This window comes from Camelus dromedarius, chromosome 19, assembly GCF_036321535.1.
Source record: "Camelus dromedarius isolate mCamDro1 chromosome 19, mCamDro1.pat, whole genome shotgun sequence".
NCBI lineage: Eukaryota > Metazoa > Chordata > Mammalia > Artiodactyla > Camelidae > Camelus > Camelus dromedarius.
This window is the reverse complement of record NC_087454.1, coordinates 2,848,298-2,875,835: the sequence shown is the minus strand read 5'-3', so window position 1 is coordinate 2,875,835 and position 27,538 is coordinate 2,848,298. Positions and strand designations below refer to the sequence as shown.

The 27,538-nt window shown below is 53.5% G+C and overlaps 2 protein-coding genes and 1 long non-coding RNA gene across 3 annotated transcripts in view; 2 read left to right on the top strand and 1 right to left on the bottom strand.

The window, feature by feature from the left end:
- LYRM4 (LYR motif containing 4) overlaps nucleotides 1–6,299 on the top strand; it is a 107,003-nt gene extending 100,704 nt beyond the window's left edge. Inside the window, exon 3 of the mRNA XM_031435252.2 lies at nucleotides 5,860–6,299. Within this exon, the coding sequence (XP_031291112.1) occupies nucleotides 5,860–5,928 (69 nt within the window). The 3' untranslated portion in view covers nucleotides 5,929–6,299. The remainder of the gene's footprint in view (nucleotides 1–5,859) is intronic.
- A 12,177-nt stretch (nucleotides 6,300–18,476) lies between these two features.
- On the bottom strand, nucleotides 18,477–22,058 carry PPP1R3G (protein phosphatase 1 regulatory subunit 3G). The gene has a single exon (XM_031435253.2). The coding sequence runs from the start codon at nucleotides 21,848–21,850 to the stop codon at nucleotides 20,813–20,815; it is 1,038 nt and encodes a 345-aa protein (XP_031291113.2). The 5' UTR covers nucleotides 21,851–22,058; the 3' UTR covers nucleotides 18,477–20,812.
- A 773-nt stretch (nucleotides 22,059–22,831) lies between these two features.
- On the top strand, nucleotides 22,832–25,713 carry LOC135318601 (uncharacterized). Its single transcript, XR_010376791.1, has 2 exons — nucleotides 22,832–23,146; nucleotides 23,287–25,713. It is a non-coding gene; the product is annotated as an uncharacterized LOC135318601 (long non-coding RNA).
- The last annotated feature ends 1,825 nt before the right edge of the window (nucleotides 25,714–27,538 follow it).

The following is a 27,538-nucleotide window of genomic DNA, read 5'->3' as shown; positions in this document are numbered from 1 at the left end:
TTATAGCAGGCGTGTTATTTTTGTTGTTGTGACCATTGTTACTGTCTTCTCGTTACATTTCCAGTGTGATCCACTGAGATGCTGGCCTCTTACCTGTGAAATGGAAGGGCACGTCCATTTGAGCAATTACAGCCCTTCCAAATACAGAAATGAAGCACCTGTGAAAGCCAGAGAACTAATCTTCTTCACAAGGTTGTTGTGAGAGTAAAAGAATTAAATACTTCCAGTTAATTGATTTAATTGGTTGGGTGCTTAGAAGAGCACCTGGTATACAGCAGGTGCTCATTACATGTCCCTGTTGCTTTCATCATGATCATCGATGTTTAGTAGTCATAGCATTATCATGATGGCGAGTATCAGCATGATCACCACAGTGGCAGAGGCATGGATAGCCGCTGTCCCCCTTCGGGCAGGGACTCCTCCCTGCCTCGGGGGTTTGCCGTCCTCAGGGAAGAGAGCAGGGACAGTCCACCCCTCGGCTTCACCAGCGAAGCCAGATGTCCCCATCTGTCCCCGTCTGTCCGCAACTTTCCAGTGCCCGGGGCACATCCTTCTGGCTCCAGGCTGCTCTGAGCTGCTGGCAGCATCACGGGCCCCCTGGACGGAAGCAGGGCTCTCTGCACCCGAGAGCGCCCGAGTCCTGCCCAGAAAGCTAAGCTCAGCAGCAGCTGGAGGTCTCAGGCACCCCTGGCACCCTCTCCACAGTGTGCGTGGGTTTAATAACTAAAGAATCGTCGCTGCTTACAGCTGAGGGTGAGGGGCCTTCAAGACCTCGAGGTCAGGATCTGAGACCTGTGGCATTGAACTTGACAGCAGATGGGCCGCGCACGTGAGTCACATTTAACGAGCTCTGCCCGCATGCCAAGTACTATTCTCATTGAATCCTCCCAGCAGCGTGAAGACGGCTGAAAGATTTGGGCCTTAGGAAGTATCTGGGGCAGTCGGTACTTTTTCTTCAAGTCTCGTATCTCAGCTGATTCCCACAGCGCCACCATGTAACGGTCAGGATGCAGCCCCACCGCTGCCTCCCCACCGCCCACACCCTGGCGACTGCGCCCAGATGCGCTGCGTCTGAGTCAGGCTGAGATGCATTCCGAGGAGACATGCGTCGCTTCAGATGAGGGCAGCAGCGAAGACCTGAAACTGGGGCCACGTTTCATTTCCCTGCGTCCCACTCTGCTCCTTCCTCCCCAGCAGGATTTTTGTCTAATGAGTCCCAGAGCTCGTCAGTGTCTCTGAGCCATCCAGTCATCCTGTATACTTGCAGTTGAGTAATCTGTGTATTTTTCTAATGGAATCTGATGCCAACTCCCAAAGTTGATAGGGTGAAAGTGTGGCCAGCTTTAATGGCCAATTTACTCATGGTCATTTTCTGGTGTGGCCAGTTCGGGGCCCCAGAGCGACTGTAAACTGAAGCCACTAATTGCAGTTCCTTACCTCCCCTGACCACGTCCTCCACCTGCAGCTTAGAGTGACGGTTCTGCCATTATCATCGCAGCATCCGTCCCAGGCCAGCCCTCCGAGGTCAGCTGACAATTTTACAGCCCAAATAAATGCGACAGAACTGTTACACAAACATTCATGGCCTCATCTCAATAGCCCTCGAGATAACTTTTTAATATTTCCTCCCTGTGTGAACTGAATATTGCCCTTACCTCTTCTGTAATTGCTCAGGGGTGATCCCTTATAGCCCTTGGGTTATAGCTTTAAACCCTCTGCTGGGCTGAATTTAAGTCACTTGATTTTGCTTATCCATGAGCGAGCGTTCCTGTTGCAGCCAGTGGTCTTCTCGCTTTCTTTACTGACCTGCCTTCATCAGTCGCACATCTCCACCCGTAGCTCACCCCCAAAGCGCCGCGTGGTCACTTGGAGGTCAGGGGTTAGAACTAGTGGAGCCTCATAACCAGGGGTAGCAGACGCTGGTATTTCTAGTTGTCGGGTTCTCACTGCGCCCAGTCCGTGAAGGCAGCCGAGCCGGACAGAACGTGGACCCTCCTTCCTCCTGCTCCCCGTCGGTCACTGATGTTCATGCTGAGGAGCCAGACACAGGCATGGGGTGGCAGTAGAGTGCCCTGTGACTCAGTGTCCCTGCTGAGTGAGGGGAGGACATGCGTTCCTTCTGCGGCGTGGTGAACACACTGCCGAGCCTTCCAGCAGCCCATCAAAGGCAGTGTTGGTTGTCAGGGAAATGCACATTTTTGGAAAGTAGTTTTGCAAGATCAAGAACGATAAAAATATTCATACCTGTGTACCCAAGAATTCCATGTCTAGAAGCCTTTTATGAGAAAAAAAGATCAGAGATGCTATAAAAGACTTACACGTAAGAATGGTAATCGCATTACCATACGTGGAAATTCTGTAAATGTTCATTATATGAGAATGATTAAGTAAATTATGGTACCTCTATACAATGGAACTTTATGCAGTAATTAAAAATACCCTTTCAAGGAGTATTTAATGTCATAAGGATATAAAGTTAAGTTTAAAAAAAAGCAAGTTATGATATGATTCCAAATTTAAATATTCTGTTTGTCTATATACACACATACATTTTAAATCTGTAAGTGAATTAAAAGACTAGACAGGAAAAAAAATGCTGAAAGATTAGTAGCCCCATACTCTACAGCAAACATTGAGGGAGAGATCTTTGTAAGTCCCCTGTAGTTTTGTTTAAACTTTAGAAACTTCCAGACTATCTGTCAGTGGCACCTCCCCAGGTGATAGGAACATTGTTTCCACTGATCCTAGGACACAGCTCACCTCCTTGTCTGCAATGACCTTTTCATTGTGAGTCATATAGTCTACAATTAAAATTCACAACATGCATTCATATCAGTCAGGGTTTGGTTTCGTTGTGTATAACAAGAAACCCAAATGACTGTAGCTTTAAAAACGTGGAGGTTTACTTTTCTCTCATGTAAAAAAAAAAAAAAAAGAAAGTTGGCAGTAAGCTAGCCGTTTGGCCCGTATGGTGGCCCCATGGTCATCCAGAACCCAGGCACCTCCTTCCTGCCTCTCATCCTCAGTGTGTGGCTCCCACATCAAACTTAACCTCACAGTGCTAGATGGCTGCTGACGTTCCAGCCATCCTTCAGGTGTATATTCCAGGCAGAAAGGAGGAAAAGTGGGGAGAGGCCTTTCCTCTCCGCTCTCTTTGCTCCGATTCCTTCTCTCGTCCACCTGACAGCAGATCTGCTGTCAGCCAGGACTGTGGGACCCAGGGACACAGTGTGCGTGGGTCGCCTGCCCTGCTGTTGAGGGTCTCCCAGAGCAGAGGGACAGAGATGGGACAGGCAGACACGAATTGAGCACATCACCTCCCACAGGCCCCGTGCACAGACCACCCAGGTGGTCCAGGCAGGTTGCAGGGAGAGGGGACGGCCGGCTTCACGAGATCCCTCCCGGCTGCTGGGAGCCGGCAGGACACATTAGGAGGAAGGGAGCCGGCCCCCCTGGAGGCGTCAGGAAGCCCGTTATACCTCCCATCACTGCGGCACATCCATTCTTGGCTCTGTCCGCAGTGATGTCCCCTGGCCGGGTTCCCCAGCTGCCTCTTGTCCCACGTAGGTGCCACACTGGCTCAGGGACCTCACGCGTCTTTCTTCTGACGTCTGCCAACTTTGTTGAGGGTCCAAAGACCGTTGGAGCAGCAAGGGACCGTGAAGCCCAGCTAGGAGCAGCCAGGGCGCTTGTGCTCCAGGTGAGGGCGCTGAGGCCAGGTGGGGGGGTGGGCGGTGTCACGGGTGAGCGGCAGAGCCAGGGCTACAGCCAGGGGGTCCTGCCTCCCACACTGGGCCCTTTCAGGGCACCACCTTCTCTTCCCACGTGTCAGAACATAAGGAACACATGGGTCGACGCTGGGCCATTCAGGGACACGGCTGGGACCAGAGCTGTCGGAGACTGGGCGGGTCCTACGTCCAGGACAAGCGTCTTAGTCCCAGAAGCTGAGCTTTGGAAGGAGCCCGTCTGGCCCCACCTCTGTCCCCACCCGCACTGCCTGCTCCTCACAGCTTTCCCATCCATCTCTGAACAGCCCGGAGCCCTCCTGACCCCCCACTTGCCCCCGGAGCCAGGAGAAAACGATGAACCCAGGCGGGCCCTCCCAGAACATGGAATTTCAGACGCTTCTGAGAGCGGTTCCTGATGAACCTCCGAGACCAGTTAAATATAAAACCAGCTCCCATCAGGGAACTGACCATTTGAGCTGTTATATAAAATTATCTTTATTAACTACTTTAATATGAGGGTGAGAAATACAGTTTTAAATAAATGAGATCCATAGCATTGTTTTAAAAAAAATCAAAATAATGATTCCTTTTTCTTTTAAAATCGTTGGTATTTTAACCTGAAAGTCAGTGACAGTGGTCCATTTGTCTGTGGAGTCGGTATGTGACAATAACGCCACGTGATACCCAGCGCAGAGGACACCGCTCACCGTCCTCTTCTCCGTGGTCAGTAGTCTCGGCCTCAGCGCACCCAGCAGCTTCTCAGGTCGTCAGGCTGACGAGCCCCTGTGCTTGCCCCTCGTAATTGTCACGGGTCCTTAGAGACCCCATCCGTAAGCTGGAGGCGGTTTGTGACTATTCAGTGTGGTGCACAGCATCCACGCCCACCCCGTCCACGTGCATCAGAAGCCACGTGTGTTCTTACGCTGGTGGGAGGAAGGAAGACCGAGGTCACGGGAGCAAAGCTCGTGGCTCCAACTCTTGTAGGAATGAATGGTGCTGGGGCTTTTCATCTCTTTAATTAAGGGATTCACTTGCAGTTAACAGTACCTGCGTGATCCTCCTCACTCCCCTCATCTCCACTCTGTCTGTCCGCTTCCTTTCTAGATGACGCGTCTGCTCCCACCTCTCCCCTCCCCCCGGCCCCACCTCAGTGCTTGTGAGTTACCGGTGCTCCCGGCCACCAGGGCACTCGCTGCAGGTGGGACCCGGGAGACCCAGCAAACGGCACAGGGACGGCCTCCTGGGGCTGTCAGTGAAAGAGTGTCCCGGGACCTTGGTGGTGTCGACATAACCCCCTTTCCCAGGCCGCCAGTCTAAAGCAGAGCATCAAGGCAGGAGGGAGAACCAGCGAGGGTCTCAACGCTGACCCCCAGCCATGCTGGGTGGCTTCTCTAGCCTCTGGGCGATTCCCTCGTTTGCTTAAAGAACAGTCACCCCAAATTACCCATAGTGGGTGGCCAACTGCTCTGAAATGCTTTCTTCACCTCTTCTTCCTGGTCCTAAGAAAGTGTCACCCAGGAAGTGCGTTTGGAGGAAAAATTATGACAGAGGACCCTTTGTTGCAAAGGAGGGGCCAGGTTGTGGCTCCAGCATCCCCCGGGACAGTGGGAACTTTTGGGCACTGACAGAGACGTCCTCAAGAAGGACCCTGAGAAAGGAAAGGGTGGGGGAGAGGGGCGGGGAGGGAGTGAACAGTGCCGTCCACGGGGCTGCTTGCGTGGCCCGTGGTGCGATGCCTCTCCCGCCCACAAGGGGGCAGAGCTCGTTGATGCCTCATGGTGAGAGCCCGTCCTGACGGAAGAAACGGTCCTAAAGGCGGGACATCCTGCTGGGGGAAGGGTGGCTGTGCACACATCTGGGTGGCTCGGGGACCTGGTGGGCAGTCTCACCAGCTCAGGACGGCGAACAGGAGTGAGTGGGCATCTACCCTGTCCTCACAGCGAGGAGAGTGGGGTAGATGGTGCCGGGAATTAGCCAGCGCAGTCTGGCGTCTGCACCCTGCCCCTCGGTGCAGTTCCCAGGATGGCCTGCAGCAGCGCCCGTCCACACCGAGATGCTGGAAGTGGCTTGCTGAGCTTTTGCAGCTGACGGAGTCCCTGGTTCCTGATCCGTGTCTTCTCTTTGCCTCCAGGTCCACATTGGCCAACTGTATTCGACTGACAAGCTTATCATTGAGAATCAAGAGAAGCCCAGGACCTAGGGAGTGGGACCCGCCACCGTGGACCACCCTTCAGCATCCATCCTGCTTGGCTCGGGGGCTCCGCGCAGACCACATGTGGCCTCCTGCATCAGCTCTAAATAGCCCCTGGCTCTGCCCGCCCTCTGGGATCTGACAGACTGAGCGAGGCTTCCATTCTTCCACAGCCAGAGTGCAAGGGGCAGCCGTCTCTCCATGGGTCCAGTGTCGAGAGGAAGAGCTGGGCTCCTCAGAAGAACGCTGTGTATGATTGTGTCTCCTCCACCCGCCCCTCTCGCAGCTCCTCAGCCCTTGTAGAGAGCGTTTCCAGACCTTGTTTCTTGGTCCTTGACAATAAACAGAATTATCTCCTGAAAAGCCTTCTACGCCAGACACATTCGGTGTGATAAATGCACTTTCATTTCCTGCTGCTGCTGGGCCAGGACAGGGCGGTGGGGGGGGCCGGCAGGGACGGTCCAACCCGTTTTGCAAAGGCAGGTCCAGGCACCTGTAGAGATTTGGGGGCAGCAGGGAGTAGGGCAGGACTGAAGAGGTAGAGGGCGCGCCCTGCGGTGGAGGCCTGGGCACCATGCAGCCACAGAGGTGGCCGCGTGTAGGCGCACACCTGGGGGCAGGTGCCTATCACCTGCTGCTGAGCGCGGTCTCAGGATCAGCAGCCTCCGCTCCACTGGGGAGCTTGTTGGAAATGCAGAATCTTGGGCCCCTCCCCAAACCTGTTGAATCAGAATCTTCCCCCAGCTGACTCCAGTGCACACCGAGCTTTGAGAAGTGCTTCCCCAGGCTCACTCACTGAGTCGCAGCCACCTGGAGAGTTTGAGCATTTTTAGAAAGACCTTGCTCAGCGCTGCGCATCCTGACGTGGTGAGAAGCATGGCGTGATGATTCATAAATGCGTTTGTAAAGCTCTCCTGATGTTTCTTTTTTAACATTTAGCCAGTTTGGGAAGCTCTGAACTTTGAGTATGCTGCAAGTCAAAAAGGATATTTGTGTGCATTTATCCTCGGAAACACATCGGTGCAAAACATGGGAGGAAGGTGTTAAATAGCTGGCGTGGCCTCTGGGGACCATGTGAGGGACCCACACACTGGGCGATTTCTTGTTTACCTTCATAAACAATACCACGTGAATTCATGCTCCCGTGTTGGGTTGGGAGCAGACTCACATACATAGTTACGCGTCCAAAAATAGCTGTGACTGTCACCGCCCTGCCGCTGAACCGCTCCCCCATCACTTTAATTCTCACAGTCGTGTGACTGAGCGTGAGGGCCCGGGTCCTCGTCCTCACTCCCGTGTTAAGACCACGTCTGCCCATCCCTCCACAGATTGTAGACTTTGTTGTGACAGTGCGTCCAGAACAGGCGAAACTCGTAGTGGTTCACGTCGCGACTCAGGATGCTGGTGCCCGTAGGCCGGTGTGGTTTGTTGGTGGGTCCAGATCTGTCACCCCTGGTCCTTGCGTAGGTCAGGGCTGCAGTGTGAGGATACGGTTCAGTAGACGGTGAGCGGGTGAGCGGATGCCCCCCAGCTGACTCACAGGCAGCGTCTCAGCCCAGGTGTGCGGCTCTGGGGTGCGTCCCACTAACCTCAGTAATGCATGTGGTCCCTCTGGAGCTGCTACGCCTGACAACGGTACCAGCCAGTGGGCCTCACCTCTGATTTGTACTTAATTACTACAGCAGCTGCTACTCGGAAGCTGCAGTCCAGAGTCAACCCTCTTCCTGCAAAGTGTCGCATCACCAGCAGACTAACAGCTCCACGGGGGGCTCTCCCTCCAGGTTTTAGTCACAGAGGCAGAGGAGCGGGCATCCTGACCTCGTTCTGCAGGCCTTAGACAGCGGGCAGCTTTTATGTTCATTAAACCACGTGGATGGGTCTGAACATGCCCAAAGCCTTAATAAACAGCTAATTTTTGCAACTTGGATAAAATTAATGATGCATTTGGAATCTGGAAAGTCATGAAGGGGAATTCTGTGACGTAAAAGCCACGAGCAGGTCCCCAAATTCCCAGGGCATTCGGCAGGCAGAGCCTTGCAGGGGTGTCCCCACTTCAGAGGACCCAAAGGTGACTCCAGAGCGTTGACAGAAGTGATGTGCCTGGGGGCGGTGGCTTGTGGTCTGTCGGAAAGCATTCCACATGCCTGACGAGGCCCAGCCGAGGGACTTGGGACGAGGGAGCCCACGAGGAAGCCCACGAGGAGATGTCCCCCTGTCGGCCAGCCTCACAGACTCGCACGTGACTGTTCCGAGGGCGGGGTTCAGGCCGAGGTCTAGACATTGCTTTGCAGTGTCGACACTGAGAAAATGAGAAACACCACACTGTAAGTTCACTTCTCCTGAGACGAAACCCAGCATAGCGGTTTTCTAGACCTTCAGAGATGACATTCGGCCGGTCTGGCTGTGAGGCTTTAATCCCAGGAGACCTTGTATGGCCAAGTGTGTGGCTGTTTTTCTCGGGCTGGAACTGGATGACCGTCGTGCAGCTGACGTAGCCTGCTTTTCCTCTATTCCGCTGCCACCGAGCAGCAGTCACGTTCACTCCCTTCATCTGTAGCCTCACCAGCATCTCAGTCCCTGAACAAAAACAGTGTGCAGCCCGACATCCAGGAGCAAAGGGGGCGGGGGGGCTGGGCAGGAGTCACAAAGATGGCAAAGTGTCAGAGCCGGGGGTCAGTGGAGCTCGCCTGCTCCCACCCTCGAATCTGCAGGTGTGAAGACAGACCCTGAGCCTCTCCGGGCGTCTGCAGGTGCAGGCCCCTCCCCTCCACCCGTCACTCATCTCCTCATTTGTTCGGTGAGCAGGGCCCAGCCCTGCCTTCACAGCCTGACGTCTCGAAGGAAGAAAAGATGAGAAAGTGACAGATCTGCTGAGTGTGACAGAGGGTGAAACAGGCACGCTAGGAGCGGAGGGGGCGGGTCAGGGGCCACCTCCCTAGGAAGGGAGATTTAGGATTAAACAGGGAACAGTCTGGGCAGAGGGCAGGGAGGGGAGCTCTGCAGGCAGGAGGAACAGCGCGTGTCAAGCCCTGAATTGGGGAAAAAACGCAAGGCACCAAAGGAAGCCCAGGGTGGCTGGCGACAGGGATGGGCAGGGAGGCCGGGACCCCGGGGCGAAGGGAACAGCCCACGAGGACTTGTGCTCCTCACATCCCGGGAGCTCATCTCGGGTTTGCCATGTTACAGGAGGATCTGGAACAAAGCTGGAACTTGCTAGAGAAAGCAAACTTAAGATACAGCCGACTTTTTCTCCGACTGTTTGCCCAGGATCTCTGTGGACAGTGGCTCACCTCACCTCTGAGAACAAATGGGATCTCCCCTTTCCAGTTTGTCTGCGGCCCTTCTTAGCCCTGAGTCTAACACCTCAGCTAGAGAGGAGGGTATTTGTTCTACAGAGAACTGGGGGTCAGTCCTTGTGGGCCGTCCCCTTCGCTCGTAAGAAGGGGCATCAGCAGAGGGTCCCTGCCTTTGTCTGCTGACCTCACAGCCGTGTCCATCCCCCTGACGCAGATGGTGGGGCCACTTCCCATGGCTTCTGAGACACACAGTGGCCACTGCACAACTGAACAGGCAGAGCTTTTAAAATGTTCTCCAAACTGTCCGCATGGTTGTCTGCAGCAGACTGAGAAGCCATCCATGAAGAAGGCTTCTCAGGTTGAGATCTGTTTGGGGAGAAAGACAGATGTTTTTGCTCAAGGGCAAAGCTTTAAGTCCAAAGACCCTGAAGAGAGAACCCAGTGGATGCTCAGAGATGAATCTGACTGTGTCTCCACCTGGAGGGACCACTGACACCACAATGGTGACAGCGATCAAAGTTGGTGTCTGTTGTCTTGAAATTCGACCACAAGCAAGTGAGGACACCAGTGGAGCTGGAACTGCATGACCGGAGGGCTTGTCAGTCACTAGTCGTGCTGGCCACCCCTCCCGGAGGGGCTGGACTTCCAGGGACCAGCTGGCTCAGCAGGATAATGGCTTCCTGTAAATGATCTGCATCCTTTTCCTACTAAAGTGATGATTCCTTAGAAAGTTCAATGGCATGAAGTAGAAAGCTTTTCCTCTCATCAGCAGGAAAGTTATTTTATTTACTTGGAGAGCATCACCTAAATGTCAACCATTGTTAAAGTGCTTCAGTGCAGCTTCCCATCCGTTACTAAGTGAATTCATGTGACTTCATCTGTCTTAATACAGAGACAGTTTAATAGCAGTCTACCTGGTTCTGAGTTTTTAAAGGAGTATCTCATTGAGGCGCGTGCATGTGATACACCCAGCATGTATAGGGTATATGATCAAGGACCGCGCTATTCGTGCTAAGTGTCTCGACAAGATTTGCCAAATATCCTCTTCCACTCATGCTTCCAACATGTGACACATTTAGGATTCTTAATCTGCCAAATTTTAGCATGTACTTTCACTTTAAAAACACAACCTTACACTTCCTTGTGGGACCCTATAAACAGAAGCTTGTTTAAAGAGGGGAAACGATATACCAGTATCTCAGAATGCAAAAATAAACATTTCTTTTAAAACAGATTGGAAGGCAAGACTGGTGTGAGGCATGCGGGTGGTGGACACAAAGCCGCCGCCGGGGCGGGGCAGCCCGAGACCTGGGGTCTCTTTCTTCTCGAGGGCTCCGGCTCCGGTGCCGGCCGGGCCGTAACTGCCCAGGATGCCGCCCGAGTACCCCAGCTCGGGGCCCCTGCTCCTTCTGGGCAGCGTGGGTAGACAGATCCCAGACCCCAGCGAACTTTCTAGCTCTAAATGCCTGCAATTCCAGTTGAATCAAAAGGAAAGAAACCCTCCTTGAGACCATCTGAATGCGAGTTTGGGGCACAGTCAGCGGGAAATCTTCAAGACCCATCCCCACCCGTCTTGGTGCTGCCTGGGGTGGGCCGGAGCCCAGGGGCAGTGAGAATGTGGACTGGGGATTGCCTGGGCCCTCTGCAAAGGCACAGAGAACTCATGGAGGGGCCCTCGGCCCCTCAGAATCCTCGCCAGGCCCCAGTCCAGTGTCAGACCCAACAAGTGTGTTTCTAGCTTTTTCTGAGCTGGACATGCTCTCTCCCTGGCTTCTGCAGTTTCAAAAGCAGAACTGGGGCCCCGCTGGAGAGGGCCCTCCACCTCCTGCTCACCCAGCAGCGACTTCTCCCTTGCCTGCCTTCCCGACAGACACACGGTCCACAAAGAACGTTCTGATGCACTCAGAGACGCGTGAGCAGCTTGGGGGGGAGGCACGTCGTGGGCCAGTGCGGGCCAGGGCTTCCTGCCCCCGAGAATCTGACCTCATCGTTGGGGAGCCCGGCTAAACTTGTGTAGAACGACCAGAAGATGACCAAGTACTGGCCTGGCTGTGAGAGCGAGAGAGCAGTGTGGACTGGAGAGAGCTCACAGAGCTCCCCGGGCTGCAAGAAGCCTCAGGGGGGCTGGGGTGCTGGGGCAGGAGGATGGAGGGCGTGTCCGTGGGAGCACTGTGGAAGGCAGGGAGCACTGGACCACGGAGCAGATCCTGCTTTCTCAGAGCTTCCTGTGGGGAAAGTTGGGACAGGTCCTGCTGGACCTGTAATCAGAAGCTTGTTCAAAGCAGGGAAAGCTCGAGACATCCCAGAAAGCCGTTCCTTCATCTCCCACCTCTGCCTCCTCCTGATGGCTTCTCTCAGCTTGTTTCCTCCTCTGTGAGACGGAGCTCACCACACCCCTGCCTCACAGGGACACTGTAAGGACTGTAACTGCGGGTAACGCACATGAAGGTCTTCTGCCTTGTTTGATACAGAGTAAGCCAGCAGTAACTTAGCTGCTTCATCGTTCATTTAGAAACTGCATCAGACACCTTAGGGGGGGGATGTGGAGGTGGACCAGATGTGGATTCTCCCCTTCTTTACAGCACACTTAGCGCAGCACTGAAGACGCGCGTGTAAGTAGCTTAACGGTCTAGGGATAAGTTACCTGGGAGAGTCACAGACACGGTCAGGCTAGAAGCGGGTAGTGGGTGAGATACAGAAGAAGGGGAACTTGCTTCTGCCTGAGCCTAAGTTCTAGGCTGAGCAGTCAGAGTCTCATCTGGTGGAAAAGGGAGCGGTGAAGCGGGGGGACAGGGCTGTGCGGCAGAGTCCCCGGGCAGTGATGCGGAGAAAGCCGTGAGCGGGGCCCGCGGGACACTGCCGTGGGAACGGAGACGCGGGGGGCTGCGGCCTGGCAGAGGGCGGCGGCGGCGTGGACTGGATGTGGAGGAGAGAGTGAATGCAGGAGGTGTTTCCAGACGACAGACTCGGTGAAAGGCTGGAGACACAGAGTGAAACATGGGAGTGAAGCAAAGTGACTCAGATGCTTTGATCCTGCGAGAGTGGCCTGGCGGCCGCTAGGCCTGTAGAATCTCCAGTCGGGGGCTTTGTGTGTGGTCAGCTTCGGGGGTTGCTGCCCAGCAGGCTTCAGTGTGACAGCCCCGCTCCGTGGACCTCGAGGCGCATGTGCACGTGCAACAGGCCTGATGTAACGCAGTGGATGGACAGACCAGGCTCTAGGCTGAGAAGGCTCTCTGCCGTGGAACAGAGGCTGGAGGGGACACCCCCCCCTGCACACGAGGACGCCCGTCTGAGGGACGCAGAGGCAGAGCCCGCCACTGCGAGCCTTCCCGCAGCAGAGATTCCCGTGGTGCCAGCCCCAGGGCTGCCGAGTGTCAGCTTTATCGGGAAAGTGCCATTTCCTTACATGTGTGGAGCCAGGTGACTGGGGTCTGGAGAAGGAAGGAAGGGGGAAGCGTGAGTACAGATGCGGCTCTGGAGTTTTCCACGTAAAATCTGACCGTCCTAGATGCTAACTCTGTGACGGCCACGCCCCCGACCATCTTAATCCCCACATGTCCCAGAGCCAAAGCCGTGCCTGCCACGAGGGCGGTGCTCCACTGACACTCGGTTATTCCCATGAGCTGCCGGGGTGCAAAAGGAATTAGACACAGTCTCCTCCCTGCCGCTGCCCCACCCCATGGAATGTGCAGCGTCTTTATATGAGAATGGAGAGTTGAGAGATTTTTCTGGAGGACAGGGTGACAGACAGAGGAAAATCACCCCTGCTAGAGGCTGACAAGGAGCAGCTTTCGGGGAAGGGAGCGAGCCAGGAGAGGGGGTCACAGAACCAAACAGGCCGCAGGGAATGGGTGTTCACCGGTATCAAAGTGCAGTCAAAACACAGGAGGCCCCCAAGCGCGGCTTCTCACCACAGGGCGGAAAGTCTCTGAAGAAGCGTCGCAGGGAGATGCAAAGATGTAACCAAGTCGGAAGAGCACACAGACGTTGTGTGTGTTAGTCTCGGCAACAGGTGCAGGTGACAGACACGCGTCCTGTGAGCAGCAGGAACCAGCGGCAGGGGACAGGAAGTCTGTCGGCTTCGCACGTTTGGGGGGCGCTGTAACTGTCCCCCAAGTTAGAAGATTCACTCATTCTTCCCACGTCCAGATGAAGTCAGACAGTGTTTATCCTCGGAGTGGAATCACCAGAAAGCAGCTGGCAGGGGCCAGCACGGGGAGAGGGCGACGTTGAGGACCGAGTGTGTGCCTGGCACTTCACAAATGATTTGCTCACGACCATCCAGTTAGGCAAGAATCATTGGCCCCTTCTGGCAAATGTGAAAACTCACACTCAGTAGGGCTTGTTTGAAAGCACACGGCCAGTCCAGGCCCAGCAGTGTCCGCTGCGGGCCCGGCTCACCCGGAGCCACGGGGGCCACCTCCCCAGCTGCTCAGTGTCCTTCCCCACCAGCACAGAGCCCGACGACGCTGTGTACGCGCCTCGATGGCAGGTGGTTTTTTTTTTTAAGTCTTAATTTAATGTTGTTATTATTATTATTATTGTAACATTTTATTTGAAATGATTTGAAATTCACAAGAAGTCGCAGAAACAGCACAGAGCGTTCCGCGTACACCTCGCCGCATAGCTTTCCCCTGTGATGATGTCTTCTGCAAACTTAATACATTGTCCAAACCAGGAGATCAGAGCTGGGACAACACTATTGATTCAGGGTTTTGCAGCCTCTTCACTGAGGCTTCAGGCCAGACGATTCTTTGCTGAGGGCCGTCCTGGGTGCTGGAGGATTTTAGCAGCATCCCAGTCTCTACCCACGAGGTGCCGGAGGCCTCCCCACCCAAGGTGTGACCGCCGAATGTGATCGCAGACTCAGTGATAGCTTTCAGAGCCCCAAATTGCTTTACATTCTTTATTCAGATTAGGACTTTGGGTTCAGCATTTTTTAGGTGTAATACACACAGAAAAATCACCATATCACAGAGCAGCAAACAGAGTTTCCTCCAAAATCCTTAGCATGGAAAAGACATTTTTCAAACCACAAAGATGTAACTGTCCTTTTAAAAATTGAGGAGAAACACGAGGGCAGGGTTTTTACTACAGTAGTTCTCAGTTTCCATAAATGCTATCAAAAATCACATTCACAGAAACCTGTTACTCAAGCCAGACACTCCACCGGGCACATTTCTCAGGCAAATCTTAAAACGGAGGTCACTGAGGTTGTTTTCACTCACATTATCACAAGAAACCGTACAGAATCCACAGCATCACATAAAAATATCCTGTCTGAAGAGCAGCCCACTCTCGCCGCTGCTGCATGGCTGATGCAGGAGCCCTGGGCCCCCTGCTCGGGAAGGCAGACCCTGCCACCCACAGTCCGTGGTCATCTCTGACCAGGGCTGGGGGTCTCAGCGACATCCTCTGTCACGTCAGAGCCGTGACAGGCAGTCTCTGGAGAGCTCAGGGGTTCCGGACACACATGTGGGTAAGCTGTGTTGCATTTTCAGACCCCTGAGGAATGACGTGGGTGTTTAGTGACACCGCAGTGGCCCTCAGCCTCGGCAACACCGGGCTCTGGGCTCACCCGCCAGAGTCAGACAGCCACTCACAGAGGGAGCCCCTGCGTGGAGGCTGGGTCTCGCTGCCCCACGGCTGCAGCCTCCACTGTGACGTGCACCGGGGTCACTCATGCCAGGCTCTGCAGGGCCCCTGGGCCAGCACCTGCAGAGGTGGTGCTGATGGGTCCAGAAAAACTAGTGTTTCAGGGCAGTCGCACCAACACGCAAATTCATTTTTACTGACTTTCTGGTAAACAGCAAAATTCCAAATCACTCAGCATCTGGTAACAGAAGCAACCTCCAGCTCAGATTTATGGGGGTGGGGAACTGGGCGGGGGGCTCACAGACCATTCTAAATGTGGACTGTTATTTTTTTCCCCCAAAATAACATATTGTGTATTTCCTTGTAAGCACGTGCCTGCAACTTAGTATCCATTTATATCTGCAATTATCCATTTAATATCCATTTTTAGCTATCCCAGGGACCTTCAAACTCAATTCAGTTTACACACTTACAATCTTAATAAAACAAACAGTCCTCACTAATTTGGGGGTCTGCACTTCATTGTGACATGAATGACACACAGGCTTTGGGGTTTTCTGGCTGAACGAATATAATTTTATAAACCACAAGCCTGAAGTCTGTGCATAAAAACCCAACTTCTCCTTAACCAGACTGAAATGGAATTTTCTAGACCATTGAAAGTGGTTCTGGATATAAATTCACACTTCTTTTTAAATAATGTAAAAATTAGACAAAACCTAACTCCCTCCGAGAAACAGTAACCTCTTTCTCTGACTCAGGGTATAAAAGATGCCACTTTAACTGCGATAGAACAGCCTCCTGATAACAAGGGTTCTTCGCCCAAAGCTGTCAGGGGAGGTGCTGGAAACACAGACTCTCTAGAGAGCCTGCCAGGCGGCCCCTTTACAGACCACAAGTTTCCCAGGTCCATAAACTTCTCATCCACTGGAGCTGATACTTCCTCGACACATGCACGTGGCAGTTTGTAGAAAGGCCTTCTGCAGGATGTGCTCAGGAACGTTTCAGCTTGGAGATTAAATGTTTCAAGCTGAGTTCACAAAACCCACCTGCTTTCGGTCTTCATTCAGTTCAGATTTCCAGACCGAGTTTCCCATGTTGGGATACATTAGGATGCTGTCGGCTCTCCTTGGCCGAGACTTGGGTGGACAAGTTTCAAAGAACCCGAACAATGCCCCCGGTTTGAATGGGGTGAGTAATTCTACTGGTCTCATTTCTTTAAATGTCTGTAAGCGTCTCTAAAATATCTTGGCTTTACCAGAGATGTTTATGTGTCTAAAGATTTCTGGGTTGAATTGGCTCTGAACTCATGACTTAAGTAGACTTCTGCTATTCTATTAGATTCGCCAGGCAGATCTCACTAACACATCTAAAAAGCAAGCCCTTGATCTTCACCAGCTCCAAAATCTCCATTCAGCCCAAATGTGACTCAGTTCTTTCCTTGCCAAAATGTGTCTGCTCACAGACGGCAGAGCCAAAGACTCAAACTCCACGAGATGCAAATATAGCACCTACCAAAATGACTCGAAGGTGTTTAAGTCTTAATGAGCCTGAAGTCATAGTGTTTAGGACTCCAGCAACCAGTCCTTGGAGGGTTAAAGGGCCGTTTAGAGCTGCGGCCCCAAGGACTCCCCAATCAGCAGAAGGGAGTCCCGAGAGGAATGTGGAAACATAGCTGGTCACCTAGTGGGACGTGTCCATCGCTAGTCCCGAGGAGAAGCCACGGCCAGCCTCTCCAGGGGGCTTCTAGGCACCGGCCCCCTTGTCGACGATAAGGCCAGGCTGGCCCTGTGGGAAGAAAGGTGGGGTCACGGGCCTGGGCCGGTTGTCAGGTTCTGCCCTGCTCCCGGCCCCTTGCTTCTCTGACTGCAAGAAGCACGTCCCCATCCCGGGAAGACCGTCCAGGCCTGGCATCACGACACTGGCCCAGCAGAGCTGGACTGTTTGTCAGGGCGGCCACGTGCCACAGTGCCCTCTTTTAACCTGCAAACCCATGTCCTGTGGTGTGAGCCAAAGGTGCGCGTTTGTCAGTTCCATGACATCACACAAGAGCAAAACCTCCTGCCGCCTCCCGAGCACTGTTCCTTGCACTGCTGGCACAGTACACGAGACACATCACAATACCCCAAGTGGCCCTGAGCCCCACGCTCCTAAGAAACGAGCGTCTGAGTCAGGAAAGGAGAAAACTCAGCACACAGAAATATACAAAAACTGCGGTGCTGGAAAGCAGAAATATGGAAAACTCGTAAAATGATGCAGCAAGATTCCAACACAGATCTCCAAAAGTGAAATGAGCAGAAGGCTCTGCTTTGCTCAAGAACCACAGCATCACCGGGAAGCCCACCTCCTGGTCAGGGCAGCAGGAGGGGCCCCACGGGTGAGGGCCAGCCAGCCGGAAAACCATGCACCTGACGGGAGACAGCTACCCTCCCGTTACAGCCCAGGTTCTGGACGACAGCTGCCCATCCCCAGAGCTGCAGGATGGCTGTGGCCCTGCCACCTGTGGACAGAGATGCTTGGTACTCCAGAGCTCAGCCGGCTCCCAGGGTCCAGTGCCTATGCCCTGGGGTAGGATCCTGGCCTCCCTCCCCAGTTAGGTCTTGGGACCAACTGGTCACCTTGCTTCATAAACCTGGGGTTTTTCAGGGGACATTTGTTCCATACAGAAGGCGACATTTCCAGCCACCACTTCTGACACTCTTTAGATAGGGACACACTAGATTCAACGTCCCCGGCCCAGTGATTCACGGACCCACTGGCCTGTAGGGAAGAAACCAGTGTCTCTGGTGGAGGTCAAGGTCATTAATGGGGCTGAGAAGAGCTGAGGTTTTGATCGCTAAAGTTGGGCGAGATGTTGCGGCTGTTCCATTTGCAAGCAGAAGACCCTCACTTACCAAGTTGTGATAAATATGACTCCAAAAAGCCACAGTTGCACTGTGAGCACTTTGCTTTTGGGATGAGTGTGTGTGTGTTCATTCCATTCAGGAAATACTCTCTGAAGTACTTCCCCACTCTCGTCAGCACTGCCCCTTCCTTTGCAACTAACGTTTCAAAAACAGAAGGCCTATTTTAACGTCCTTATGTTTCTTTACAAAGTGTTTGCTTTCAGTCTACAATGAAAAGTTGGCACTTTATAAAATAAAATTGACATTGAGAAGATTGCCAGTTCTAAGACCTTGAAAGGCTAAAACCACGTGCAGAAAGACTGGGCTGTTCACAATATTTTACACATTTCTGAACCTTAGACGAGCTATTCTCCAAAATTTATGGGAGAGCAAAGCCAGATTTTCTTTCCTAACAAGCATATTTGAAGTTCTTATACTATGAAATAAGTACTTTTAAAATTAATTGTTTGGATTCCAAAGTATACTTTTGAAAATCATAGTTTTCATAAAAATTAAAATTTTGCTGTACATACTTCTTAAAAATCCATTTCTTACATATTTTGGTTTAGATTTACTGGGTTACCATTTTAAAAGACACCAGACAAGAGGGTCTCTATTTTTATCATTATGTTGTAATCCTAATTTAATTTTAAACAATCCAAAATAATGCATTTCTATCATATAACTTAGCATTTCAAGCTGAATTATAGGCCATATACACTATCAATACTTCTCAACTAAAATGTATTCACAAATACATAAGAAAAATATAAAAAGTATTTATCTAGGTGTTGTAATTATGCAATAAGGCACTTTTAAAAAGGAAGTGATAGTCCAGTAGCAGAAAAGTTATGTAATTCTAAGAATTACCTGTTATTGTCACAAAGTTTTTTATAAGAACACGTGTTTCATCGACATGACCATCTTTTTAGTCTGCCCTACTCCAAGTGAAAATTATAATTCATTGACTTCTGATGGCTTTCCAATAATATATTAGTATTTAACATTTTTTCCATGATCAATTACCTTTGGCAAACACTGCTGTAGTCCAAAAGGATGTCTGCAAACCAGAGTTCAAACTAAATGTTTCTATAGCTTAAGCCACCCCATTTTGAGGCATAGAAATATCTGGTAGTTTTTGGTAGCCTGATGTTAATTCAGGTGGGCGCTGTATCTCAGTTGCCCTGACTTTGTATTACTTCTTAGATGTAAGAAGGCAGCAGGTGGGTTCCGCTCCCCCAGTACAGTAATAATTGCACACTTAGTGTCTTAGGGTTTATTGTAACCAAGGTTGCTGAGACTAATGTAACCAGTTTTACCTTTACCCAAAGGAGGTTTATTTCAAGTGGCAAATTTTACTATAAGTGTAACTGCTTTATTAAGTGTAACTCTCAACATACAGTTTAAAAAAATACTACTTCCCTAGAGTAGGGGTTGGCAGACTTTCTGTAAAGGGCCAGATAGTAAATATTTTCAGCTTTGCCATCTGGTCTCTGTTGCATTCTACTCAGCCCTGCTCTTGTAGCAGGGAGGCAGTCCTGGTTAGTATGTAAATGAATGTGCATGTCTGTGTTCCTATAAAACTTTATATATGGACACTGAAATTTGAATTTCATATAGTTCTCATGTGTCACAAAAATAGTACTCTTCTTTTGAATTTTTTAAAACTATTTAAAAACATAAAAAAACAAAACAAAATCTTGTTAGTTCTCAGGCCCTGCAAGAACAGGCTTCAGGCTGAATTTGGCCCGCAGGCTGTAGGACACAGACCTGATTCCTGCTCAGCCACAGTGAGGCCATCCCCTCCTTAAAGATTACCATTACAATGTGAATCAATTGCACTAGCCATGTGCTTGATCATATGAAAATCAAGGAAAGACAGATCGCCGTGGGATGCCCACGGTGTGAAGGGCTCACGTCCTCAGGAGGCTCACGGGCCCCGGGCACGCACGGCCCCTTGTCCTGGCATCCACAGCCATCAGCAGTGGACGAAGAAGGCCAACCTGACTGGTGCCCACAGTCCCGGCCTGTGCAGGGTGCCCAGTGGGTCTGGAGCAGGATTGATTTGCTCAGCGTGCTTCAACATTCAAGACACCACTCCCTACTGTGGCTCCAAGAGCGACAAAAAGCCACCTTTCCATGCCTCATCTCCTGGCTTGGAGTCCAGCCACCCAGGGTCCAGCTTCTCTGACTGCTAACGGCCCAGAAGTCTATGACATGCTTTGCCTCCACAAAGGGGGCCCGGGGCTGGGGACCCGCTCCGGAGGCTCACAGCCAAAATCAACCGATCACTCTGGCATTTCAGCTCACCAAGCATCTTACTTTGCCGGGGGTAAGAACGACTTCTAGAAAACATTTTTTAGAACACTCCAGCCCAAGATGGGAAATCTGGGCCTTTCCACATCCGAAAGGAGGGATGGAAGAAGGGAAATGTGAAAATACTGTTGCTTGATTACTGTCAGGTGCAGCAGCATCCGCTGAGGACGATGGCCCGCCGGCCGGGGCCTTGCCAACTGCCAGGAGCTGAGATACAAAGTAAGCGACGCACACGTGGCCTTCCCTTTTCTAAAGGACATTTGTCAGCAAACGCACGATTCTGGGCAAACAATTCCCAGATCCCAGCTGAAGAGGAAAGGACAGCCTGGGCCCTGGTTTTCTCGAGAAACGGGCCACAGTGTGAAGGCTTCCACGCCTCCCCTCGGCGCGAAGCGGCTCGAGGCCTCTCCCTGCGAGCCGAGGGCTCTCCTGCAGGCTGCAAGGGCTGGAACACGACGTCTACAGTTGAAAGCAAAAATCCCAAGGCTTTGCAGCCTCGCTCAGGAGTCAGGAGCCTTCTTCTTGGAGAAAGCTACGGCGGGGGTCTTGAGGATGTCTTTCCATCCCAACGCGGGCCGAGAATTCCGGGGGCCTAAGCGACGGGAAAGCGGTTGGAAAGGGTGGGTGCTTCGCACGGGCCCTGCTTGCTGGCGGGGTCTGTGTGGGGTGCGAGCTTGCGGTGAGCGCCTGCCTCTCTCCAGGGGACGACTCTGGGCAAAGCGTCGCGGCTGCCCGAGCTCCGCGCGCCTGTCGGCCCCTTCCCGCGGTCCCGGGGAGCGCTGCGGGGCGCGGGCGGCGGGCTCAGAGCGCGTCGGCCGGACGCATGTAGCGCAGCGTGTAGTTGGCCCCCGCGTTGTTGTCCCAGTACTCGCCCTGGGCGCAGCGGTAGCAGACGGCGAAGTGGACGGCGACGCCAGGCGCGTCCGCGTTCTCCCCTTCCTGGGGCTGCAGGCCCGGGGGCAGGCACAGCGCGAAGTAGAAGCGCTCGGCGCCGGGTTCCTCTTGGGTCGATCCGGGCCCGGCGTCCCCCGACGGCGCCCCAGGCTCGGGGCGCAGCTCGGCCGGCACGTCCAGGAAGGAGCGCCACTCCGTGAAGGTGTAGCGCACGGCCACGGCCCGCGGCCCGGGGCAGCCCAGCACCCGACCGGAGCCGGTCACCTCCCCGCCCCAGGGCGCCGAGCACTGCACGCGCTCCAGGCACACGCGCTGCCGTCGCAGGAGCTCGGCCGCGGCGCTCGGCCCGGGGAGCTCAAAGAGAGGCCGCAGCCGGGAAGGCGGCGCGGGGAGGGGCGCGGCCGCCGCGGCCAGCAGGCCCGGCAGCTGCTCCAGGTCCTCGGCGCTCGCCGGGAAGCTGCGGAGGCGGGAGAGCACGGCGGGCGGCACCTGCGGCTCCTCGGCCTCGCTGAAGTGCTTCACGCTGGCCAGGCTAAGCCCCAGCGCGTCCGCGAACTGCACCCGCTTCTTGCACTTGGCGCAGCAGTCGCCGGGGCTGTGCGGCGCGCCCTCGCCGCCCTCTGCGCCCGGCCCGGCGGCAGGCAGCGGCCACTGCTGCAGGATCTTGGCCGCCCGCAGGATCGGGTCGGCGGGCAGGGAGAAGGAGCGCGCGCGGCGGCGGCGGCGACTTTCCAGCAGCTCCTCTTGCTGCCGGAGGGCAGCCCCTTCCCGGGTGGACAGAGGCTCGGCGTCCGGGCTCGAGGCCTCCGACGTGCCGCCGCCGTCCGCGCCACTCTCCGTGCAGTTGACCTCTGGGGCGGGCGGCTCCTCGGCTGCTGGGGGATCTTCAAGGGGTGCCGGTCCCGGCGGCTCCAAACTTAGAAGCTGCGCCCCCTGGGGTTCCATGACGCCGTCTGGCCCCGGGACTTACCCTCTGGAGACTGGCCGCCTTGGGTGGTAGAAAGCGCGCAGCGCCTGCCCGGGGATCGAGAGAAGACAGTTCCACTTGGGAGGCTTCGGGTTTTAGCCGGGCTGCCCGGGTCGGAGTGGGAGGAGGATGCGGGCCGTGTCGGGCGGGCCTGGCGCGGCCGCTCGGAGATGAGCCTTCTCGCAGCGGGGGAGGGCCCGGCGCCGGGAGGCGCGGCTGCGGGAGCGGCGCGGGGCCCGGGCGGGCGGGGTCCGAGTGCCCCGCGGAGCGCAGAGCCGGCGTTGGAAGTCGAGGCTCCAGTTCACCCTCTCCTGCCCAGCAGGCCCGCGCCCGTCCCGCCTCCGGAGCTCAGGGGTGAACTCGCGCTCAGCTTCCGTCGTCCTCCTGCCCATTTAGTTGGCTCTGTGGGTCCCGACGGGCCTGCCCTCCGGAGGGTCGCAGAGCGGGCTCCTCCCGTCTGTGGCGTCGGCCAAGGAGGTCCCGGAGCGGGCAGGTAAGTGCGGAAAACTCGCCTGCAGGGAGGCGGGGAGGCGGCGGGCCGCGCGGACCCTCTCTTCCTTCCTCCTCAAATTCAGGGCCCTCGGAAACGGGCCCCGAGCCGGCGCCCTCGCCCCCTGGCGCTTCCCAAGGCCGCGAGCCCGAGCGGCGGTCCCGACCCGCGCAGGGGCGGCGCAGGGTGGGCTCCGGTGGGGGCGCGGAGCCCGGGCACCGCCGCGAGCCGAGCGCGGCCGGAGGCCATTCGCGCGGGGCCCGGGAGCACGTCCCCGCTCCTCCCCTCGTCCCGCCCGCCGCGCTCGGAGCCCCGGCCGCCGCACAGGGGCCCGCGCGCACCCGCCCCGGGAGCTGGGACCCGCCGCTCACCCCCGGCCCTCCCGGGGATGCGAACCGGGGGACTGGGGGGGGGGGGCGGCTGAAAGTGCTTTCTGGATGTTTTTGTTTTGTTTCGTTTTGAAGGCTAACTGTGCCCGCCTCTAAGTCGGAGGTTCTTCAACTTCAGCGCGCGTCAGCGTCCCTTGGAGAGGCTGTGCTCACTCAGTGCTGGGCCCCACCCCGGAGTTTCGGACTCAGTAGGTCTGGGGTGCGGCCCGAAGTATTTGTAGCAAGGGCCTGCTGATGCTGGATCTACCGCCTGGGGTCTTTCGGGCCCTCCCCAGGCCAGTGAGGAACGCCGTAATTGCATCTCAACTTGCGGACTTGTAAGGAGGCACCAGACACACCTGGCCTGTCTTCCTCTTGGAACAACTCCAAGATTTGGGGGAAGGAGACACTTTACAGTTAAGTAAATAGTGACATATTATGGAGTGAAATCCAAAATTTGCAAACTACTTTAAATATAAAATAGGATTTCACAAAGGTTTTGAGGTCGTGATGACCTCCTGGGCTCCAGCCTTATGAGGACCTGTGTCCACTCCAGGGCGGAGACGGGCCCAGGGAGCAGGTCCTGTGGTGGCGTGGGCCCAGCGCTGTTCCACTCTCTTCTCTTTGATGGAATCGTTAGAAGTCCCCACCCCGGTGGCACGCGAAATATGTTGGAGGAGACCAAGATTAACCAGAGAGCCGTACAAGACAGTCAGCTCCTGAGGCAGGTGCCAAGAAGGCAGCTCCAGCCTGGTCGAGGAGGCCGGGAAAGCCTCTGGGAAGGAGTGGGAGTTAACTGTGGGGCTGCCGGGAGGAACGTTTCCGCCACACAGAGGTCTTGGGGAGGTGGAGGGGTGTGCAAGTGTGGGGAGCACGTGGCACCTCCTTCCATGATCCCTAAGGCAGCCTCTGACTATTGTAGTTGGCCTGGGGCTAGCCGGGCCAGCACACGGGTTCCCTTCTCCCTTTGTCACTGGTGTCCCACGCCTCCCCCCTAGCAGCCTCCGTCTCAGAGCAGGCCAACCCCACTCTCCTCCAGCACAGCTTCCATCCAATGGAGGAGGAACCCCCTCCCTGCCCAGGGAGTTCAGGACCGAGCAAGTGACCCAGCCAGTGAGGTGACACGGGGAGCTCCCTTTTTCCCATGAGAAGATGCCGCGTTACTGTAGCGCCCAAGACAGTCACAGCCACCTTGCTGTGTCAGAGGTGACGCGATTCCTGAGCGTGGGAGATGGAGGGCCCTCAAGGTGACATGGGCTCGAGCAGCTGAGGTGATGTTTCTCAGTGTGAAGTCTACTGCCCTTTGGAGCAGGATAACTCCCTGTTGTGACCGCCTGCAGCAAACATTTCTAAGATCTTTAACGTCTGAGAGCCCTCCCCTCAAGATGCTGCTAGCAGCCCCAGGAATCCTGACGACTGAGGACCCCCTACCCCCGTTTGCAAACATCCCAGCTAAGGGGGTGGTAGGAGAACCATGGAGCTCAGTCTTTGGACCTCCTACCAAGAGGGCTGAAAAAAATAAATACAGCTTTCTGGTTCAGTCAGCACGATTGAGCTTTCTGCTGCTTGCAGACCGGTTTCCTAACAGGAAGGCAACATTACGATAATTCTGAAAGGAGGAATCAGCTGAGCCTCCCAGAGGGATGAGTCCAGGGCTCCCCAAGAGGAGGTGGGCAAGCGGTCCCGTTCAGGGGGAGCTCCCGCGCCTCCTCCCCGCCTGCTCTCCCTCCGGTCACACGGAGGCGACTCTGAACTTCACTGTTTGGAGTTTTCTCCTTCCCACCAACTTCCCCCATAAAAACAAACCTAGTTGGTTTGTTCCGTGGGGGGAAAAATGAACAAACAAAAAACAAAGGACAGGATACGTATGTGGAAGAAACCCTTGATATGCAAAACCCTTGATATGCACAAAACACGTTTCTGGTTTTCTATGCGTGGGGTATTTCTGGAAAGGTCCTGTTGACAGAGGAGTGCCTCTGGGGAGCCGAGCTGCGGGGCTGCGGGTGAGAGGTGGGCGGGAAACTTCCTTCTCCCGCGAGAGCCCTTCGTGCTGTTTGAATTCTTCGTCTTGTGCACAGTCCTGACGGAGGACTCTTGCCCTGCTTCGGCACCAGCTTTATCCGTCTGCCAGGTCTGGTCCAGACTCCACCCTGACATCATCTGACTCCCACCACTTCTGCACCCTCCTCTCTCTCTGCTCCCCTTCAGATGTCACTTTCTGCCCAGCTCCCCTCCAAGCCCCCTGGGCTGGCGTGAGTGAAGCAGCAGGGCCCCGAACCTACCTGAGAAACGGCCATGTCACCTGTTCCACCGTTGGGACTCCCCACGATTTTGTTTGAACAAAGAAATCCACAGCAAATCAGCATCGCCATCGTCCTCCTCCCCATCGTGTAAACCAGTGCTCAGGAGAGCCCTCCTCCAAACTCTCCCCTTAAAAGTACTTGTGCCCCCCCCTTCATTGCCTGGAGTGACCCCACCTCCACTTGCTGAAATTACCTGGTCTTTAAGGCAATTTCCAAATTTTACCTCCTTTGTGACCTGGGACCACCCAGTTAGTAATGATGACTTTTGCTCAGAGGCAGATTTATGGTGAAACTGAAATGTTGTTCCTGGACCCCTTCTGATGTGTTCACATAGTCATGTGATAAAAATAAAATTCCTATTTTATGGCAAGACAAAATTTAAACAAAAATTTTCTCTGCTTATTTGGGGCCTCCTCCCTCCCCTTTAGAGGGTGTCATGCATCTGCATTGACCCAACTTCCTTAGGAGGGCACCTTTCTTCTTAATCTTGTAGAGTCAGGGCGACACACTACAAATCTGGGTTGTATGAACTGTCAATAACACGTCATTTGACATAATAACTCTCTGTCTCAAAAACTCACATAATCCTGCTTTGACAGTTGTCAGAGCTTTCTGAAAGACTGTCTCCCAGGTTATAGTCCTCAGGTTGGCCTTGAATAAAGTTTTCCATTTCTTTATTAGATTGAGTATTAATTAATGTTTTTGTCGACAGTACCATCTTAACAAAGAACAATACATTTGTAGAGAAGAGACAAGACAAGGAAAGGAGGTATACAGTTTGAGGAGTGGTAAACTTGGGGAAGTAACTATGCGGGGGAAACTCAGGGAAGGTAAGAGCTGTCTTGTGAGGTTTGTTAGGGAGATTCCTCTGGGCTGAGAAGAGCCTAGCTTCACCTCCAGTGGCTGAGTCCAAGAGTTGTTTCTTTGGCGGTGGGGAGTGTAATTAGGTTTATTTATTTATTTCAATGGAGGTCCTGGGGAGTGAACCTGGGACCTTGTCTGTGCTGAGCAGATGCTCTACCACTGGGCTCCACCCTCCGCTCCACCCATTGCTCTGACTACTGATTCCTAATGTTCCTCAGCTCAGAACCCTTATGCCAAAGTGGCATATTTTGCGGTGGTTTATTCTGATGCCCTTCCGCATTCGGAGTACCTCCCCCCCTCGACCGTGGGCAGGGCCCAGGAACCCCTTCCTCCTGAATCCTGCCAGGATGTGATTAGGTCTCTTGCTGACGCTGAAGAAGCCTTGTGAGAGGCTGGTGGAAAGGCTGGTGCGGAAAGCAACTTTTGGTTTCCATGGGAAACAGAATCGATCAGATTCCCGTGTTTGCGAGCAGAAACCTGTAGCACATGTTTTACAGCTGCTATATGAAAGAACTTTGATGGGGACTTTCCAAAATGTTCCTACAAAAATATAGGGGGAAAGGCATCACCAAAGCATTTCAGGCAGTTAATAGGAAGCTGATGTCCTCTGGAGTTGATGTGTCTATGGTGTAGGTCAGGGTTTTAAAATGTATGCTTTGCTGTTATTTATTTCCTCATTCTGAGCATTAATTTTCTTGCCTAATGTTTACCTGTCATTTTGCTGTCTTTTTCTTAAAGAAGCCTCCTTCCTCCCTACTCCACAGCTGTGTAAGTTTCAGCCGTAGAGAAGCAGGATCTGCCCTTCTTTTCCTTCTGGTTCTATTTTCATTCAAAATTTTGACGTTTTGTTTCTCATGGATTCCTTGCATTAATTTAGATTCTTTAAATATTGAATTACAACATTTATCTTTTTTATTGGAGTATTGTCAGTTTACAATGTTGTGTTAGTCTCTGGTATCCAGCATAGTGATTCAGTTATACATATATATATTCTTTTTCATAACAGGTTTTTACAGGATATTGAATACAGTTCCCTGTGCTATACAGTAGGACCCTGGTGCTTATTTATTTTATGTATAGAAATTAGTACCTGCAAATCCCAAACTCCCGATTTATCCCTCCCCGTCCCCCTTACCCTTTAGTAATTATAAGTTCGTTTTCTCTGTCTGTGAGTCTGTTTCTGGTTTGTCAGTAAGTTCATTTGTGACTTTTTTTTTAGATTCCACATATAAGTGGATATCATGATATTTGTCTTTGACTTACTTCACTTAGTATGATCATCTCCAGGTCCATCCATGTTGCTGCAAATGGCATTATTTCATTCTTTTTTTACCGCTGAGTAATATTCCAGTGTGTGTGTGTGTGTGTGTGTGTGTGTGTACACCACAGCTTCTTTATCCAGTCATCTGTCAATGGACACTTAGGCTGTTTCCATGTCTTCGCCGCTGTAAATAGTGCTGCTATGAACATTGGGGTGCATGTGTCTTTCTGAATTAGAGTTTCTTCCAGATCTATGCCCAGGAGTGGGACTGCTGGATCATAGGGTCACTCTATTTTCAGTTTTTTAAGGAACCTCCATACTGTTTTCCATAGTGGCTGCACTGAAAAAATATGACTTATCTTGATTGCTCAGGTGTTTGA

Excerpts from the sequence above, each read along its gene's own strand:
- PPP1R3G (XM_031435253.2), bottom strand. The coding sequence starts at position 21,850 with ATGGAACCCCAGGGGGCGCAGCTTCTAAGTTTGGAGCCGCCGGGACCG.